Here is an 18,744-nt window from a genome sequence, read left to right as displayed (position 1 = left end):
TAACTGGTTCAAAGACCACTTTGGGTAAAATAATTTTTTGACTGTCCCAAGTAGATAATTCTAAATAATTGAGTGATAAAATTATGCCACCTGCTCTTTGTAAGCAGAACATGACAAAACGAGCAAGGTCCATTGAAAAATTATCAAATGGAATTTCCATCGAATTTCTTTAATTGGTCACATGCATCGAATCAGAAATAAGTTTTAAGGGAATCGCACATGCAATCATGCACGCGTCGGTACATTGAAATGGGTGCACCCGTTATGTGGATAGCTTTGGAGTCTTTCTTTTGACCGATTAATGCGAAGATCAATCTCATGACATTTACTAAAACGGAATCCTATTGGGCCATTTTCGAATACATGATAATTTTCATTTTTTAAACATGTCAAAAAAATGAGAACAAACAAGTGCTGAAAGATTCAAGTTTACAAGATGAATGAAAAGTTTAAAAAGGATGCAGCTATGCTAAGTAAAAACTTCGATAGACGGACAACTTCCTTGACTAACTAGGTTTTGCATGGATTACCATTTTTTTTTCAAAAATTACGTATGTTTTTCGTAAATATTTTTTAATCAAATTTTCACCTCATATATATAAATTTTCATGGGTTTTGTTGTCCAGAATTTTTGTAATGAAATTGTTTTCAGCGAGCCAAATGATTCTTTTTTTAAAAAATATGTTCATCTTCAGATGTAAGAATTTTATGGAAGTAAATGTTATTGTTGATTACGTCCCATGTTGTTCTTAAATTTTTAATATTCAATTGAGAAAGACATTTCTTCACGAAATTTGTGTTTTTAGCTATTATTACTGTTAGTTACTTTAGTTGAATTTTTTTTGCTATGTCTGACACTGTGTTAAATATTCATATTATAAGCATTTGGCCTATGCTTCTTGAGTGATCATGAACTCAAAGGGAAAAATTTATTTTGGTTCATTTTTGCAAAATTTATGTATGTTGGTGTTCAAGGGTCAACGCAACAAGATTTTCATGGGCATAATATATAGTCAATTAAGTCTACAAATATAATTTACTATAAAATTATTACCCACTTTAATACATCAAATACCATAAATAGTGTGGCTAATTAAATCCTACTTTGTTATCATGCAATAATAATGGAAAATCAATAAATGCTGAGTTGCACGAACAAATCGAGGAGAATGTTCAAACAAAAGAAAAACAAAACAAGTTTCTGAATAGTAGAATATTATTTGGTACTATTTACTGCACTTTTTATTTATTTTCAAGTTTTTGAATGTTACGGTATTGTTGAATGTTATTTTTTCCATTTTTAAATTATTATTCACTGAATTAGATGTTCAAATTTATACTATAAGAATAATTTATATAAGTTTGTATACTTTACATAGTAATATACTTAAGACAAGTTATAATAGATTATACATTAAATCTGTATTTTATATCGACATTTTTATAAAATTGACTAAATAGTTTATTTTTTTTCAACGATTCCCGTTCAACGAATAGGTACAAAACCAGTTTTCAAATACAATACTACAGTAATATAAAAAAAAATTAAAAAAACAACTTGTAAATACACATAAAAAAATTAAAAAATAAATTTTACAATATTTTCTACCCATCACCATTGCCACCGCCGCTGCCGCCGCTGTCACCACTCCCCTCCCTCTTCCTCCTCCCCTCCATTTTGAAGACTGGAGGTGGAGTGGAAGGGGATGGGTGGAGAAAGAAGGAAAGGGAAGAGAGAGAAGGAAGAGAAAAGGGGTGGTGGTGATAGAGGGTGGGGTTGTAGTTGTGTATGGTAGTATTAATTTTTTTAAAATAGCTTAATTTTAAAAGGTACTCCAAAATATATTTCATAAACATTACAAAAAACATCAACTGTAAAATATTTTTAAAACACTCTCAAAAACAGATAATTCAAGCGAAGAGTTTGTTTGGATTGCACATTATTTACACACATTTATTTCTTTGCATCATCAACACATCTTTTTATTCATAATTTAAAAGTCCAATTTATAAACACACAGTAATAAGTTTTTTAAGAAATTTTGCAATTTTTATAAATTTTGGTATTATTTTCCTCTGTTTCTATCCACTTTTGGACGAAAAAACAAGCTAACAAGAAATAACTAGACCTCGTATCACGTCCTTTTCCTCCCTATCCTTTCATTTATTTTTTCTTCAAAAAAACTATTCCAAACATTAAAAATTTTATTCCTTCATTTCCTTTCTTTTCTTTTCCCTCCTTTCCTGTTTCCCTCAAAACAAATAGAGTTTTAGTACATACCTAGTACTACACTAGTACTCTCTATAGTTGGGTTGAGATTTTTCTTTTCTTTTCTTTTTTATTCTCTTTAACACTCGGATTTTTTTTTTTTTTAAAAATTATACATATTGACTAGGTTGAAGACTTTTCTTTTTTTTTTTCTCTGGTTGAACAAGGAATATATTATGGTCAAATATTTTTTATATTTTATTTTTTGGGTTGACTCACAAAATGAGAGGGAATTTGGGATTGAGGAAAGTTTGAGAGTAAGAAAGTAGAAGAGCTAATCAACTAAATAAAGCGTGAAATTACATATATATCACCCACAATTATAATATTAATTTAATGAATTACAACCGATTCAAATTACAAGTTTACAACTAATCCAAAACTCAGTGAGACAAAACCAACATAAAATTCAAATAAACTCATAATTTGGTGGGACTTGGACCCAAGATTTCTGGATCCAAGATCCTCAATCTTGATTTGTAATTGTAGACCGAGACCTTCTCAGCAAACTTTTTTTTTTTTGAGTTCAAGAGAGATTTACAAAATAGGAAGAAATGTGCAAAATCTAGGGAGTTGGTCAAAATAAGAAGGCTTGAAATGTTGCCCATTGGACCAAATCGCTTGTGGCAGTGGATCGTGGGGTTAAGTGAATGGACCAATTCTCGACGCTGTTAAATGCTCTAGGTCGAAATAAAGTATTGAGCTTATTGGACCAAAAATGGTTTGTTACTTAAGGATCAGTTTATATCCCAGGCCTCTACTAGATAAACCCTACCAAGTGCTATAGACGGAGTACGACATTCCAACCCAATCTCTGCAAAATTTGGGCCCCGTTTGGCAAATGAGTTTGTTAGGTATTTGTCTAAAATTTTACTGTAACTTACTATAAAATTTGTAGAAAAAAATTTTTAGATGCAAAATTTTTTTCTTTTTTTATTATTCATTTTTTTTCCTTTTCCTTTTCTTTCCTCTCCTATCCTTCGCCGTCATCTCACCACTCGCCAACCACCTATGCCCAAACCTCTGTCGGCGACAATAGCTGGCTTTTTTTTCTCTCTCTCTTTTTCTTTCTCTTCTCCCTCTCCTTTTTCCTCTCCTCCTTCCTCCTCCCCTCTCACCCACCACCTCTCCTCCCCCATCCCTCCCTCTCCGTTGTGTGATCTAGTCGCGCGACGAAGAGGGAAAAGGAGGGAAAGGGTGTCCGTTGCAGGTGATCTGGTCATGCGACCAGATTGCGAGACAAAGGGGAGGGGGGAGGGTGACTGATGAGAGGAAAGGGGAGGAAGAGAGGGAAATGAAGAAGGAGGAGAAAAAAAAAACCTCTGTTGGCCTCGGCATCGGAGCCGGAAGAGGAGGCCAACACCGGAACTAGCATCGAAAAAGATGCCAGCCAGTGTTGGGTGACGGCGAAGGTGGTGATGGGTTGAGGTGGAAGAGGAAGAAGGGAAATTTTTTGTGTCTTTGAGTATTTTGCAGTGTATATTTTAAAAAAATTTACTAGTTTTTTGAGGTTATTGTAGATAAAGTTGTTAAAAAAATATGTAGGAGAAAGCCAAACAGGGCCCAATTTGAGAAACACAAATGATTACGAGAAATTTTTTTTTTTTGAGGGACTAATAATCACAAGATTAAAGCCTCGTTTAGATTGCTATTTTTATGAGTTTTTGTAGAAAAATGTATTGTAACGATTTAATGTATATGAATTAAAAAAATAATTGAAAAAGGTGTTAACAGAAAACATAAAAACTTTATTGTGGAAAATCGCAATCCAATCAAGGAAGAATACGTGTGAATTAAGCGTCCGAGGATTTGAGAATGTGCAAAGATGTCACCTCAATTTGCAGAGGACAAATTTATAAAAAGTCCCTCTTGTAAAGGATACATATATTCTCACTTTCTCAAGTGTTTTATCATTACATAATTGTTAGTACAAAATTATATGAAAATGGTTCGATTCATGGATTCCAATCTCAGGCATTATTTGGATTAAAGTTTCTCAAACAAAAATTTTTGTATTTTATATAATCACATTTGTTTTATATCACACGTACATTAAATTGTTATTTTATTTTTCAACGGACAATCCAAAAAAACAGCAATCTTAACAGGGCCACTGTCAATTGGGCCTAAAAGAATTAAGACATTCATGCGGTGGTCACCACCGTTATTGAGTTGGAGGTATTATTTGCATTGATTGAGAAGCCTACGGAGGTGATAAATGTGATATGGACTTTTTTTTTTGCATAAGCTTTGCCTGCGGTTGAGCAATTTTTGCCTTCAATTACCACACAAGTAACCATCATCTCATCATCTGTTTCCCAGAAAACACACACTTCAATCGCTTTAGATACAAGCATTTTCAGGTTAAACTAATTTCTTTCCCTCGTTTCCATCAAGATGGCAAAATAGTCTATATAACTTGAAAAACTATCTCTGTTGCAGGGCAAGTCAACCATAAGATCAACGTAGCTGATCCTTCTAGTTACTTGAACATGGGCAAATTTCTCCCAAATGACTTGTGATTACAAGACGAGCCAGGGTAAAACTTTGTATCCAAATTCTTGAAATGAACAACACCACCCCAAGTTAGCAGGGGCAGAAAACAGTCGAAAGGAGTGACATAATGGAACAAGATCTTATGAGTCATAAAATTAGTCATAAGTAAATAAAATGATAGAAGAATTCCCACAAGATTAGCATTTGCTTTACTGTGATGGAATAAAGAAAGCAGTGACTAGATAACGAATTGACCAGCAAACATAAGATCATTAACCAGATATATACCAGACTTTTTTTATGCCAAAAATAAAATAAAGTCTTTAATATAGTGGTGAATTGGCAAGCAGTATAACCTGTCACTCCTATACCTGGTAGTTGATACCCCTTCCATGAAGGTCCTTAGGCAACAAGGAATGCTGAGGAAACTTTTCTTCAAGATACTGCATAGAAAAGGCACACGCTAGCATCAGAACTGGGTATTATACAGCCAACTGGATGCATAAAATCAAACAAGAAGCCCACCATCAAGATGGCAAAAGAGTCTGCAAGTACTACATCACCATCGACCAGCACAGGCACAAACCCAACAGGGTTAAGCTTCAAAAACTCTGCATTTCCAGTTGCACAAAGTATTAGATTTTTTTTCTTTGCACCAGATAAAATTATTGCAGAATAAGCAGAAATCCTTCGAAATGATACTAATGGTCTAAAACCACACTAAACATTCACTTCGTTCCTTGTGTTAGTGCACCAGAAAACAATAATGATATCACTGGCCCTCCTTAATTACACCCCCCCCCCCCCCCCCCCCAAAAAAAAACACACCACAAAAAAAAAAGGCAGACATACATTCATTACATTTTCTCCGTGTTCCACCACATAGTTATGCAAATAGCCTCCAATTAAAGTGTTGAGCTTATTGGACCAAAAATGGTCTGTTACTTGAGGATCAGTTTATAACCCAGGCCCCTACTAGATAAACATGACTAAGTGCTACAAGCGGAGTATGACATTCCAGCCCAATCTCTGCAAAATTTGGGCCTCGTTTGGCAAATGAGTTTTTTAGGTGTTTGTCTAAAATTTTATGTAATTTACTATAAAATTTGTAAAAATAAATAAATTTAAGATTGAAAACTTTTTTTTCTTTTTCTTTTTCCTTTTCTTTCCTCTCCTTTCCTTCTTCCTCACCTCACTACTCGTCGACCGCCAATGCCCGAGCCTCTATTGGTGATAGCAGCAAGTTTTCTTTTTTTTTTCTCTCTCCTTTTCTTTCTCTTCTCCCTCTCCCTTTCCCTCTCGTCCTTCCTCCTGCCCTCCCCTCCTTTCCCCTCTCACCCACCACCTCTCTACCCCCCATCCCTCCTCCTTTGTTGCGTGATTTGGTCACGTGACGGAGAGGGAAAGAGAGGGAGAGGGCGTCCGCGCAACCAGATCGCGTGACGGTGGGGGAGGGGAGAGGGTGGCTGGTCAGAGGGGAAGGGAGGAGGAGAGGGAAAGGAAGAAAGAGGAAAAAGAGGAAAAAAAACCTCTGTTGGCCTCGGCGTCTGTACCAATGCCGGAAGAGGTGGCCAGCGCCGGAACCGGCATCGGAAGAGATGCCAGCCGGTGTTGGGCGATGGCGAAGGTGGTGATGGGTTGAGGTGGAAGAGGAAGAAGGGAAATTTTTTGTGTCTTTGAGTATCTTGAAGTGTGTATTTTAAAAAATTTTACTAGTTTTTTGAAATTATTGTAGATAAAGTTATTAAAAAAAATCTATAGGAGAAAGCCAAACAGGGCTCAGTTTGAGAGCACAAATGATTTCGAGAAAAAAATTTTTTTTTTTTGAGGAACTAATAATCACAAGATCAAAGCCTCGTTTAGATTGTTATTTTTATGAGTTTTTGTAAAAAATTATACTGTAATGATTTAATGTATATGAATTAAAAAAATAATTGAAAAAGGTGTTAACAGAAACATAAAAACTTTATAAAGAATTTGTGCGAATTAAGCGTCCGAGGATTTGAGAACATGCAAAGATGTCACCTCAATTTGCAGAGGACATTAATTTATAAAAAGTCCCTCTTGTAAAGGATACATATATTCTCGTTTTATTAAGTGTTTTATCATTACATAATTGTTAGTACAAAATTATATGAAAATGTTCGATTCATGGATTTCAATCTTAGGCCTTATTTGGATTAAAGTTTTTCAAGCAAAAATTTTTATATTTTATATAATCACATTTGCTTTATCTTAACAGACAATCCAAAAAAAAAAAACAGCAATCTTAACAGGGCCACTGTCAATTGGGCCTAAAAGAATTAAGACATTCATGTGGTGGTCACCACCACTATTGAGTCGGAGGTATTATTATTTGTATTGATTGAGAAGCCTACGGAGGTGATAAATGAGATATGGATTTTTTCGCATGAGCTCTGCCTACGGTTGAGAAATTTTTGCCTTCAATTACCACACAAGTAACCATCATCTCATCATCGTTTCCAGAAAACATACACTTCAATCGCTTTAGATACAAGCATTTTCAGGTTAAACGAATTTCTTTCCCTCGTCTCCATCAGACGCATTCAGTTGCATATATGCCACAAACTAACTTGACAATATATTGCATTATCGTGGCCTGCCAGATTATTTTTCCTGAATACAATAAAATGCTTTCAAGAACACTGGTACAAAAATCATCAAAGCTAGCCTGCCGTGGCCATTGTCCTATCCACCAAAAATCAAACCGAGCTGGGAAATAAAGAAGTTGTTCCACTGCTGCTTCGCATCGATCAACGCAAAAATCTTCCAACAGTTCTCATTTTAATTTTTAGAATAATTTGAAGTTTAGAGAAGAAGATGGTAACAAGTGTTTGCTCCTTTTTCTTAATTTCTGTAGGTAACAAGTGCTATTTCCTTCGTTCTAAATAAGAAAACTCTCACTTTTTATTTTCTTTTTCGACCAGAAATGCTTTTTTTTCTCAAGGGTTCTTTTTTGCTTTTCTCAGTTAGCTTTATAAAAGCTAACGAAGTGTTACTCAGAAGCAAACAAAGATGTACGATGTTATGATGACACAGAAGAACAATTGACCCTTGTGCATATGTGGAGCGAATGCTTCCAACTGTCAAAGCAAAGGTAGAACATGTTTCTTTAGTAGTTGTCTTCATAGTTTTCCACAGTAATTTGGGTCCCCGTCGTAGACACTGAAAGGAATATAAAGATGGTTGATGACAACTAAAAGCAAGTTGCAATGTATGAAATTAGAGTCATATTTTGGTGACAGCAACTAAATTACTCAACAAATTTCTAGTCCTAAAAGTATGCCTCAGTTATTAATTTCCCTTAATCAAGTCTCCGATTTTGCAATTACCCTCATTGGAAATTCGTTAAACAAACTCAACGAAGAAAATGGCTGGCCTAAGAAAAGATGTACTCGTAAATAGCATAATGAAAGCACTTTTCCATTCATGGCAGCGATGTCACATTAGAACTTAGCAAGTACAACCTGCTGGCATGCCTAAGGGCCTCTCAAAACTTTCTTTGTTTGTCATCCACCATTACTATTTTGATTGATGCTTGTTGAAGCACTCTGGCCTTTCATCCCTTATCTCATAAATGCACATTTTTTTGGGAATAACATCCTTACTGTCAAAAGAATTTACTGTGACAATCAGCAAAGTTTTTTTTTTTTTTTTCCAAAAAAGTAACAATCTTCAAGCTAGTTATACATGAATGCTGTATCTTACAAAATGAGCATTGATTCAAAACAATTTTGGCATGCAACTATGCATTGCATATTTGCATTACCTCTTGTAAGTCTCAAATTTTGGATGTCTGTCACTATGATTACAAATGGTTGACACTTGATGAAATGCCTTGGCCTTTCATCCCTTGTTCTAGTTGTCTGGCAGATACAGAGAAGTGACCTTGTTAATTATTCTCCGGAGTTATATGATTTGTGTTAATTAAGAGAATTAATTTCTTCACATAATCTCCAATAATCTTATTACTAGAACGTTGCCAAATGTGCAAGTTTATAGTAGGGTGTACTCAACAGCTTGCCGAGATATTTGTGAGTCATTCTTTACAGATTAGGCAAGCATTAGATGTATCACCTCATCCGCAACCATTTTACTGCCTATATGGGATTCACATTCAGTAATTTTGACTTCTCAAATCTGGGCTAAATTTTCTAATTTCTACTGCTTCAGTCAATATAATTGTCACCAATTGGATGAACAACGGTTCTTTGTAGGTCTCCCTTAGATTGCTTTCAGACCGATATTTTACTCTTAAGTGGGTCTAAATTAGTTGGGTGTGTGTGTTCTTTTCGTTTCGAAAAAAAAGAAGAAAGTCAATATAATTGTTTATTTTCTTCCTTCAATTTTGATATATGTATTGTGCTAGACAATCTGTGGTCATTTTCGGATCTGGCACAGACTTTATATTTTGTGCTGTTGCTTTGGCTTTTGTAGTTAAACTAGGCTTGGTGCCCCGCGGGGTTCCGCGGGGTGCCCATTATTAACTGTCTTAAGCTAATGTAAGATTTATTTAATAACATAAATTTAGAGTATTTTATATGATAATGGAGTTGGAATAGTGGATAGAGAAGTGATATATTGGATTGATTTATTTATAAATAGATATAGTAAAATTGATATGATTTGTATTGTGTTTTTTAAAATTAATATGATCTGTATTGTGTTTTTTAAAATTAATATGATATAAAGATTTGATGGATAATATTGGTTTCAAAAAATTTTGTTTTTTAATTTTAATTTAGTGATAAGTAAATATTATTTAAATTAATGGAATATATATTAATTTTTTAAAGTTCATATGATGGAAAATTAGGTGGAGAATTACATTGAGAGTGTTATAATTTATTGTACTTTGGGCATAGGTAGTTTATGTATTTTAGGATGATAATATTTTCATAAATTGGATAGCTAGGATGAGAAAGTGTGCATTGTTGCAGTGGAAAAGTGTATGGAAAGGATATAAAAGAATAGGAAGTTTGTTAAAAAATAAATGGATAATAGATATTTTTTTGACCAAATTTGATATAGTTTGGGTGTTGTGTGATGAGATAAATTAATAATTTGGAATAATTTGATACTATATCTTGGTAAAATATGTTTTATTCATTAAGTAGGTTTTTTCGATAAGTAAAGATGATATTGATTTAGTTATGAATGGATGTGATTGAAATATATGGAAGCTGTATTTTTTTAATTAATAGAATCTGAATAGGTAAAGGATAATATTAATTTTGAGAGCTGAGAGATTTTATATTAATAGTTTAGTAATAAATGGATATTATTGAAAGTAAGGTGATGTGTATAAATTTTTTTTTATAAGAAATAGAAATGATTGCACATGAAAATTATAGAGTCTAATCATTGTAATTTATAGTAGAATTTTTAAATATTTATTGTTTGATGTTTATGCGACTTATTTTATGGTACTCAAAGTTGTAGTGAATTTTGTATTAATATATATATAGGTATACGATATATTTTGTAATATGTGTGCATATATATATATATGCGCGTGTGTGTTTAGTATTTTATTTAGGAGATATGATGGTTTAATTTTTTATCGTTTATATTTTTTGTGGTTTTGTTTGTTTGTTATATTTTTATTATTTATTTATTTATATATGTGTATATATATATATGTGTGTGTGTATGTATATTTAATATTTTATTTGAGTTTGTATGATTGTTTAATATTGTTTTAGCGTGTCTATCTTTTCTAGTTTTGTTTGTTTGTTATATTTGTGGTGTTCCTATTTGTCTTGTGATTCATGTGTCAATATGATAATTTTTTTTTTAGTTGCATCATGTATATTTTTGCTATATATATAGGGGTGCGGTTTTAAGTATTTGTGTATAAATTTCTGGTAGTTTGGTTATCTTTGTTATAGTTTTAGAGAAAAGTTTGTCTTTTTTATTTTGGTTTTCAGTGGTATATTTTTGAATTTTGAAAATTTTGAAATATTATCGAAGTAACATTTTTGAAATAGAGGGAAATTATCCTGTATTTTTTAAAACAATTAGTCGTATTAATGCAAGCAAATACAAAGCGGCACAATTGATTTATATTTATTAGATGCACAAAAAATTTAATATTTGCATTAATTTTTTGAAAATTAATAAGATTCCAAAATCTAAAGATAACACAATTTCGAAGAGTCCGTTATTTCATTGATATCGAAAATTAATAATGCTTGATTGAATAGCATACATGAATAAATATCTATTTAATGATGAAGTAATTTATTTATTGATTAATCAATATCTTACTTTAAATCAACGAATAGCACATGGACTTATGCGTAAGGGAAATTTAAATTACAATTAGCTGACTCGAATAACACTCATTATCTGTTAATATGAAGTAGCATAGCGTAATACATAGAATTTGTATTGTTTTGTATATATTAGATGCACACAGAATTTTTATCGATTCGCATATTTTTTAGAAAATCAATATCTTTGTTAATATATATATTTTGGGGAAAGTTAATAAATATAAAAGAGCAGAGGAAAATATATTTTGAAGAAAGACACGTTAATACAAAGTTAGGAAATTGAGATTTTTGTGAGAATTATATTTTGAAAGGAAGTTATATGTTGAAGGAAGTTAATAAATGAAATCGATAAATTAATATTTTTGTTAATAAAGTCAGATAACAATTGCAGCAGTGGAAGATGCGCAAGAAAAAAAAGGACGAAATCGATTGCAAAATTAAGTTAGACAACAATTGCAGCAGTGGAAGATGCAGAAGAAACAAAAGGACAAAATTGGCCACAAAATTACAAAGAAACCAGGACAAGGGCACAATCGGAAGAAGGGAACAAAAGCAGAAATGAGGAAAAGCGCACCAGGAACCAAAGCCGTTGCATGGAGCCTGCCAAAAGACCAAAAAGGACGAAATGAGCCGCAAAATCACAGCGAAACCGACACAATCAACTGTAGATGAAGCTTCCGCGCTTTATGTAGTTTAGGATAGGATATAGTCAGCTACACTTTTCAAGTTTTTTTTTCGCAATGATAATTTATCATAACATTTTTATAACTTAATATATTGTAATTTAAGGGGGGAGAGCCTCCGAAGGCGTATGAATTAACGGTGACATTTTTCAGGTCACATGAATTAAGTGAAATGACAACAACAAAACAGCGTAGTACATGGCTAAAGTCAGGACACTGTTTGCTTTGGCATGAATCCATTATCTAGTAGGTGTAGAATACCTTAAGCAAACTAGTTATACCGAACTCAATTAATGAGGACCTTGAATCTTTCCACAAGTTTCTACAGAAATGTCACCAAAAAGGACATCCATTTTTAAGGAAATTGAAATTATGAGTGGTGAGAGATTTTTATGGTATTGTGGTTTCAGTTTCTCCAAAATCCCTTCATCTTTAATGAAAGAGACAAAGTTGAATGTTGACATATTTGGCTTCTCCAGTGAAAGCTTGTATAATTACGGCTGCTGGTGATCCTGCACCGTTAAGAAGCTCTAAGCAAAGCTGAGAAGTGGTGAAGAATTAGGCTCTTCTTCACTACACGGACGCTTTTCTCTTCTTTCCCTGAAAATGAATGGAAGTCCAGCCAAAGAACCTCTTCTTTCCAGTAAAGAAGATGAATTGGGATGTCTCAAGAAGACATCTTTATTGATATCATCAGCCAGATGGATTATTAAAGGTGCTATCTTGATCATTTTCATAGCCTGGGCAACATTTATATTTCTGTATCCATTGGAAGCCGTGAGTGACTGGTCTAGGAAATGGAGCAATGTTACGGCAGGATCCTTGTTTGGACATACTGGTAAGTTGGCTACTTAAGCCTTTGTTTCTTTCTCATAATTGTCATCATAATCTTGGAAAGACTTCAAAATGATCTCCCGATGTCAATGTTTTGCAGGAAGTACTTTCCTTCTGTTTGGTGTCCCTATTCTGATCATTGCATTTCTAGCCATTGCGTACCTTATAATCTCTGGGGAGGAGGAATTTCCCGAGTTCAAGTACATTTTTATGGCTTTTTTTGTTTTGCTTTCCGCCATTATGATCCTATGTGCTCATGAATTTCGCAAAATTCAACTGAGTAACTTGCGGTTGGAAAACTGTCTATGCAGGAAGAAGGTTTCTAAGATTCCACGTTTCAGCTTATGGACATTTCCTGTGCTTGTTGATGGCCCTTTTGGGGTTGTATCAGCAGCAGAGATGATTGGGATCCTTCTCTTCTCTTTGTACATCATCTGGGCTGTTTCTGTTTTTACGATGAGAAATTACGACTTATTGTCCTCGTTTGAATCACAAGGCTTTCCATCGAAAGATAAGCTGTATGATCCAATTACGATTGTGTTTGTTAACCATTTGATAGTATCTAGCTATGAGTGGTTTCTTTACCAGTTGACAAGTATGAGATTGCTTTCGTCCCACAATTTCCTTATCATTTCTTCATGTCGTTTCGTTTGCAAGGTTGTTACCGTAACTGAGTGACATATGCTGATTCTGAATTCCGGGACAAGTTTTCTTTTTGCCAATCGAAATGTGAATCTGTTTTCTTGACCAGTTACCCTCTGCTAATTTGTGCTATTTTAGTGCTTTGATGCTAGAACTCACGGGCCTTCGCTTCGGATTAATTGGACAAATGTGCTTGGCATTTCTGTTCTTGCCAGTCGCAAGGGGGTCAGTTCTTCTTCGATATATCCATATCCCTTTCGAGCATGCAACCAGATACCATGTTTGGCTAGGACACCTCACAATGTTGCTTTTTACTCTCCATGGCCTCTTCTATGTAGTTGGCTGGAAGATGCAGGGGCGTCTCGCAGAAGAAGTGAGTTCTATGGCAATATATTCCATGCATTTATCCCTCCAATCTCCCTAAAAGAAACCTATAAGCTAATGCATTTCCACGTTTGTATTGCGCAAAATGTTGTTTGATATCAACTGGAATAAAGGATATCTGCAACTGTACTAATATTGTAGAGTCTCAGCAATCAGCTTGAGATCAACCAACCTTGAATCAATTGATTCTGTATTCTTACAGTTAATCTTGATGTGTTGACTTACTACCTTGATAGAAATTGGACAAGCAAATGATAGTGAAAAGATAAAGAAACGAAGTACCACTTTGTTGAAACAATGCGAACAATTTCTCTAGTGAATGCAGGTATATTATCTGTAGGAAGATGTCTTCGTGATATCAATAAAATTAGATAACACATACTTACTATCTGGTCCGAGCAGTAGATGTTTTCCTGGCTCTCTAAGTTATTTCGTGGTTCTCATCCAATCTAGTGAACAACAAGATAATCATCTAAAAATATTCTAGTACACAAATGCCTGCGAGTATATTTATGAGACAGTTCTACAATGGTTAGACTTATTGAGGAAAATGAAGGCTATACAGGAAAAGAGAAAAGAAATACAAAAAAAATTTTTGAAACCTATAATTTCCTGATGTGCAGCTAAGGCAATGGAGAAATATAGGCATTTCCAATTTTCCTGGAGTTATCAGCCTTTTAGCTGGCTTGTTAATGTGGGTGACATCACTTCCTGGAGTGAGGAGATGGAATTTTGAACTATTTTTCTACACGCACCAACTGTATGTGGTCTTCGTCGTCTTCTTGGCCATGCATGTTGGTGATTTCCTCTTCAGCATGGCTGCTGCTGGAATCTTCCTTTTCATGCTTGATCGTTTTCTAAGGTTCTGTCAGTCGCGCAGAACAGTAGACATACTCTCAGCCACATGCTTTCCATGTGGTACAGTGGAACTAGTCCTCTCAAAACCTGCAAGTAATGACATTTCTCCTTGTATCCTCCTATTTACTATTTGATGTTTTGCAAGTCTTTAACTTAGTGTAACTTTCTTCGATGTAGATCTGCAATATAATGCACTCGGTTGGGTTTTTCTTCAAGTTCGTGACCTATCCTGGCTGCAGTGGCATCCTTTCAGCGTCTCCTCCAGTCCCTTGGATGGTAAACATCATCTTGCAGTTCTTATTAAGGTTCTTGGGGGATGGACTAATAAACTAAAGGAGCATATCTTAAGTATTTCTAAGGATGGACCTGATAAGCAGCAACGCTTGCAGCCTCAGTCCAGGATATCTGCCTCAGTAGAAGGGCCATATGGGCATGAATCGCCATACCACCTTACGTAATTATTCTTCTGACTCTTGTTCTCAGAAATGTGACATCAGAGGTTGTTTGCAGATTAGGAGCATATAAGATAAAGGGATGTTGATTATTCTACTGCACCAAAAGCAAGCAAAAAGAGTATCCATAAATATCACCTTGATATATGGCTTATTGCAACAACCTTAGGCTTCATGAATCAAGAAATTGCACGATTTATTTAAAATACTTACTTATATGGTTGAATTAATATTCATTTGGCCAGAGTAACAAAGCTGTTCACACTGAAAGAGAATAATTCAAAGCTGTTCTGCCAAAATCTTCTTGATCATTCTCAAAAAATCAAATGCATGCGTTTTATGGACTTTGCCTGTTATGTACTTAAATGGATATCTATGAAGCATTTAACTGAGTCATATTTCATCTTCTAGGTATGAAAACCTCATTTTGGTAGCAGGTGGAATTGGAATTTCCCCATTCCTGGCCATCTTAAGTGACGTCCTGCACCACATAAAGGAGGGAAAACCATGTCTGCCGAAAAACATTTTGATAGTTTGGGCTGTGAAAAAATCAGATGAACTTCCACTTTTTCAGACAGTTGACATGGAGTCCATTTGTCCATTCTTTTCTGAAGCACTTAATCTTGAGGTTCAGACCTATGTTACTCGAGAATCAGAACCTCCATTGGTAGGTGCATTTTACTTTCTTGAATGGACTCTGATGCTCAACATCATTCTGTCAAATGCTGATGTTTGGCATTTTTTTCGATTCAGGAAGAGGGCGAAATTTACGAGCCTCCCAATTTTTGTGCCTTCCACCATTCAAAGAAAAGTGGAATGTCTGTTTTGGTAGGCACTGGCAGCATCATATGGCCTGGGATGTACGTCATCGTCTCTACAATTGGCTTAGCTGTTCTTGTTGGCTTGCTAAATGTGTTTTACATAAATCCCTTTAATATAACTTGCTGGTGGTACAAGGGGCTTCTGCTCGTAGCTTGCATGATTGCAAGCGTCCTCCTATTTGGTGGTCTTGTGATTGTCTTATGGCATCTCCGGGATAGACAAACTTCAGTAGAGGAGCAAACCAAGGATGCTGGGAAGATTGGCAGTGTTCAGCAGAATGGTCATGCAACGCATAAAAATGTTGGCCAGGAAAAATATGTTAGTTCCATTCTCTACGGTCAAAGACCAGATTTTGGAGGTATGATCCTATAAGTCTGCATCATAATGATTCCAACAGCAGGATCTAGAGGATCAAGATCACCCCAGAAAGAAAATTTATCACCACAAAAATATATCTCCCTACTTATCTAATTTGTAAAACCAAAAGGGCTTTCTGTAATTCTGATCAACTCTCTGACCTTTCGCTTTTTGCTGCAGAAATTTTTGGATCAATTTCAGAAAGCTGGGGAAGTGTGGATATTGGTGTGATTGTTTGTGGACCTTCAACTCTTCAGACAAGTGTTGCTAGGGAATGTAGAACTAAGAATTTGAAGAGAAGAAAGAATGAGCCAATATTCCATTTCAACAGCCACAGCTTCGACCTCTAGTCACCATCCCGTGCATACTGTATAAATTTTCTGTAGCTGTATGATGTATAGGAAGAATAAGTCCTTTCGTAGGGACTTAATTATTAGCTTCTTGATTGCACATTACGGATATATAAATAGATGCATGTATGTCTGAGTATGAAGATTATGTAGCTAAACTATTACCCCTACAGGGATTATAAATAGATGCATGTATACTTGAGTATGACGATTATGTAGCTAAACTATTACCCCTACAGGGATTATATTGTTGTTCTAAATTAGTTCGTTTAACCAAGTTAGCACTCATTGTTTCTGTCCTAAGTGATAACTTTTAGTTTCTGCTTTAGAAATCAGAACAATCAAGATATACAAGTCCAAGTTGGAAGATTGCAGGACTGCAGAAATTCCAATGTTAATAACCCTAGTCAAAAACCATTTGCTGATAGTTGAGGTTACCTTGCACTTCGAGTTTTCAGCTTTCCTGGAAAAATATCATGCTCTTATGAGTCTGTGACCAGTTCAACTAAGAAATCAAACTGCTCAACCTAAAAGAAACAATACCAACTCAACCCATCTCTAAAACGCGAAGCTTATCTAAAATCCCATGCAAAGCCCAAACTGAAGTCTTTATTGCATATTAGAGCAAGCTTCAACCATATTTTTTTTCCCTTTTAAGAGTAATCCCTGGCAATTGGAAAGCTAGAAGCAAGTTTTCCTACAGCAAAAGCTTTCCCTTGGGTTCCAAGATTGACCCGCCCAAGTTGTGCAGTATCAGACAAGAACTCAACGCATATGAAATAGTTTGCCTGGACACTATTGAGATATGCCAACTTTTCCTACAGATTTTATTAGATTAAGTTTGATAACAGAATCATTCAATTGGTAGAAGAATAAGTCTTATTGTTAGGATCAAATATTTTAGCTAAGATTTGCTAGGTAGAAGATCATGTTATCAAGTAGTTTTTGTTGAGATTTTCTAGAGAATTGTTAGCTAAAATTATTTTAGTTTGTTTCTTTGTAAGCACTATAAATAGGGTGTTGATGAATGAAGAAATTAAGTTCCTTTTTCAGCCCTCAATATAGTCTTGATATCTTTGTTTATGCTTCAAAAACCAACAAAGTGGTATCAAGAGCCTAAATCTTAAGGGCCTGTTTCTTTGAGAGTGAGTGAACTTGGTGAGAAACCCTTTTCACTATAAAATTATACACTTAAGCCTTCAACATCAAAATGCCAGGAAATAACTTCTTGTCCAATCCTCCAAATTTTACTGGTGAAAACTACCAAATCTGGGTTGTCAAAATGAAGTCCTATTTGGATGCTAATGATCTTTGGGATGTGGTAGAGACAGATCCTGTTCCTGAATTATCGGAAGATCCAACTATTGCAGAAATGAGAGCCCATAGAGATGCAGTCAAAAGGAGATCAAAAGCCATGACGTGCATTCATTCAGCAGTTTCTGATGCAGTATTCAAAAAAATTATGACTTGTGAAACTGCAAAGGAAGCTTGGGATACTCTCAAAGTGGCTTTTCAAGGCAATGACAGAACAAGACAAATGCAGGTTTTGAACCTTAGGAGAGAGTTTGAGCTCCTTAGGATGAAAGACACAGAAAACATCAAAGAGTACTCTGACAAACTCTTAGATGTTGTGAATAAAATCAGATTGATTGGAGAACAATTACCAGATAGCAGAGTTATAGAGAAAGTCTTGGTGAGCTTACCTGAAAGGTTTGAGGCCAAGATTTCCTCCCTTGAAGATTCAAGGGATTTGTCTCAAATCACTTTGCCAGAACTAATCAATGCATTACAAGCACAAGAGCAGAGAAGAGCTATCCGAAAGGAGGAAGCAGTAGAAGGTGCTTTTCAGGTGAAAGACAAAATTCAAAATCAACAAGGTGGCAAAGAAAAGAAACAGCAATGGAACAAGAAGAGCAAGAAAGAAGGTGAGTCTAGCAGAGATGAAGGAAGAAGAGGGAAATTTCCTCAATGTCCACATTGCAAAAAGACTTCACATCTGCAACAATATTGCTGGTGAAGACCTGACGTCCAATGTAGGTCATGCAATCAGAAGGGACACGTCGAAAAGGTATGCAAAAATAACAGAAGAGACCAACATGCTCAAGTAGCTGACCAACAAGAGGAGGAGCAATTATTTGTGGCCACTTGCTTTGCAAGCAAGATCTCCAGTGAAGCTTGGCTAATTGATAGTGGCTGTACTCATCACATGGCATATGATGAGTCCATATTCAAATTGGATAAATCATATATTTCCAAAGTTAAAATTGGAAATGGAGATTGTATTGGGGTGAAAGGCAA

The 18,744-nt window shown here is 34.9% G+C and overlaps 2 protein-coding genes across 2 annotated transcripts; both read left to right on the top strand.

Annotated features, from left to right (window-relative positions):
- Positions 1 to 12,258: 12,258 nt before the first annotated feature.
- LOC113760584 (ferric reduction oxidase 6-like) lies at positions 12,259 to 16,730 on the top strand. Its single transcript, XM_027303224.1, has 9 exons — positions 12,259 to 12,585; positions 12,682 to 12,781; positions 12,893 to 13,099; positions 13,362 to 13,596; positions 14,231 to 14,558; positions 14,643 to 14,919; positions 15,329 to 15,584; positions 15,671 to 16,097; positions 16,277 to 16,730. The coding sequence occupies exons 1-9, from the start codon at positions 12,354 to 12,356 to the stop codon at positions 16,444 to 16,446; spliced, it is 2,232 nt and encodes a 743-aa protein (XP_027159025.1). The 5' UTR covers positions 12,259 to 12,353; the 3' UTR covers positions 16,447 to 16,730.
- Positions 16,731 to 17,656: 926 nt separating this feature from the next.
- Positions 17,657 to 18,463, top strand: LOC113760316. The gene has a single exon (XM_027302871.1). The coding sequence runs from the start codon at positions 17,657 to 17,659 to the stop codon at positions 18,461 to 18,463; it is 807 nt and encodes a 268-aa protein (XP_027158672.1).
- Positions 18,464 to 18,744: the final 281 nt, after the last annotated feature.

The sequence above is a fragment of the Coffea eugenioides genome, chromosome 2, assembly GCF_003713205.1.
Source record: "Coffea eugenioides isolate CCC68of chromosome 2, Ceug_1.0, whole genome shotgun sequence".
NCBI lineage: Eukaryota > Viridiplantae > Streptophyta > Magnoliopsida > Gentianales > Rubiaceae > Coffea > Coffea eugenioides.
Note: the sequence above shows the minus strand (reverse complement) of the source record. Positions and strands in the feature narration are given on the sequence as shown.

Bases quoted from the DNA above. Each gene is read 5' to 3' on its own strand.
- LOC113760316 (XM_027302871.1), top strand. From the start codon at position 17,657: ATGCCAGGAAATAACTTCTTGTCCAATCCTCCAAATTTTACTGGTGAA.
- LOC113760584 (XM_027303224.1), top strand. From the start codon at position 12,354: ATGAATGGAAGTCCAGCCAAAGAACCTCTTCTTTCCAGTAAAGAAGAT. The intron at 12,586-12,681 runs GTAAGTTGGCTA...AATGTTTTGCAG, and splicing joins ATCCTTGTTTGGACATACTG to GAAGTACTTTCCTTCTGTTT. The intron at 16,098-16,276 runs GTATGATCCTAT...TTTTTGCTGCAG, and splicing joins TCAAAGACCAGATTTTGGAG to AAATTTTTGGATCAATTTCA.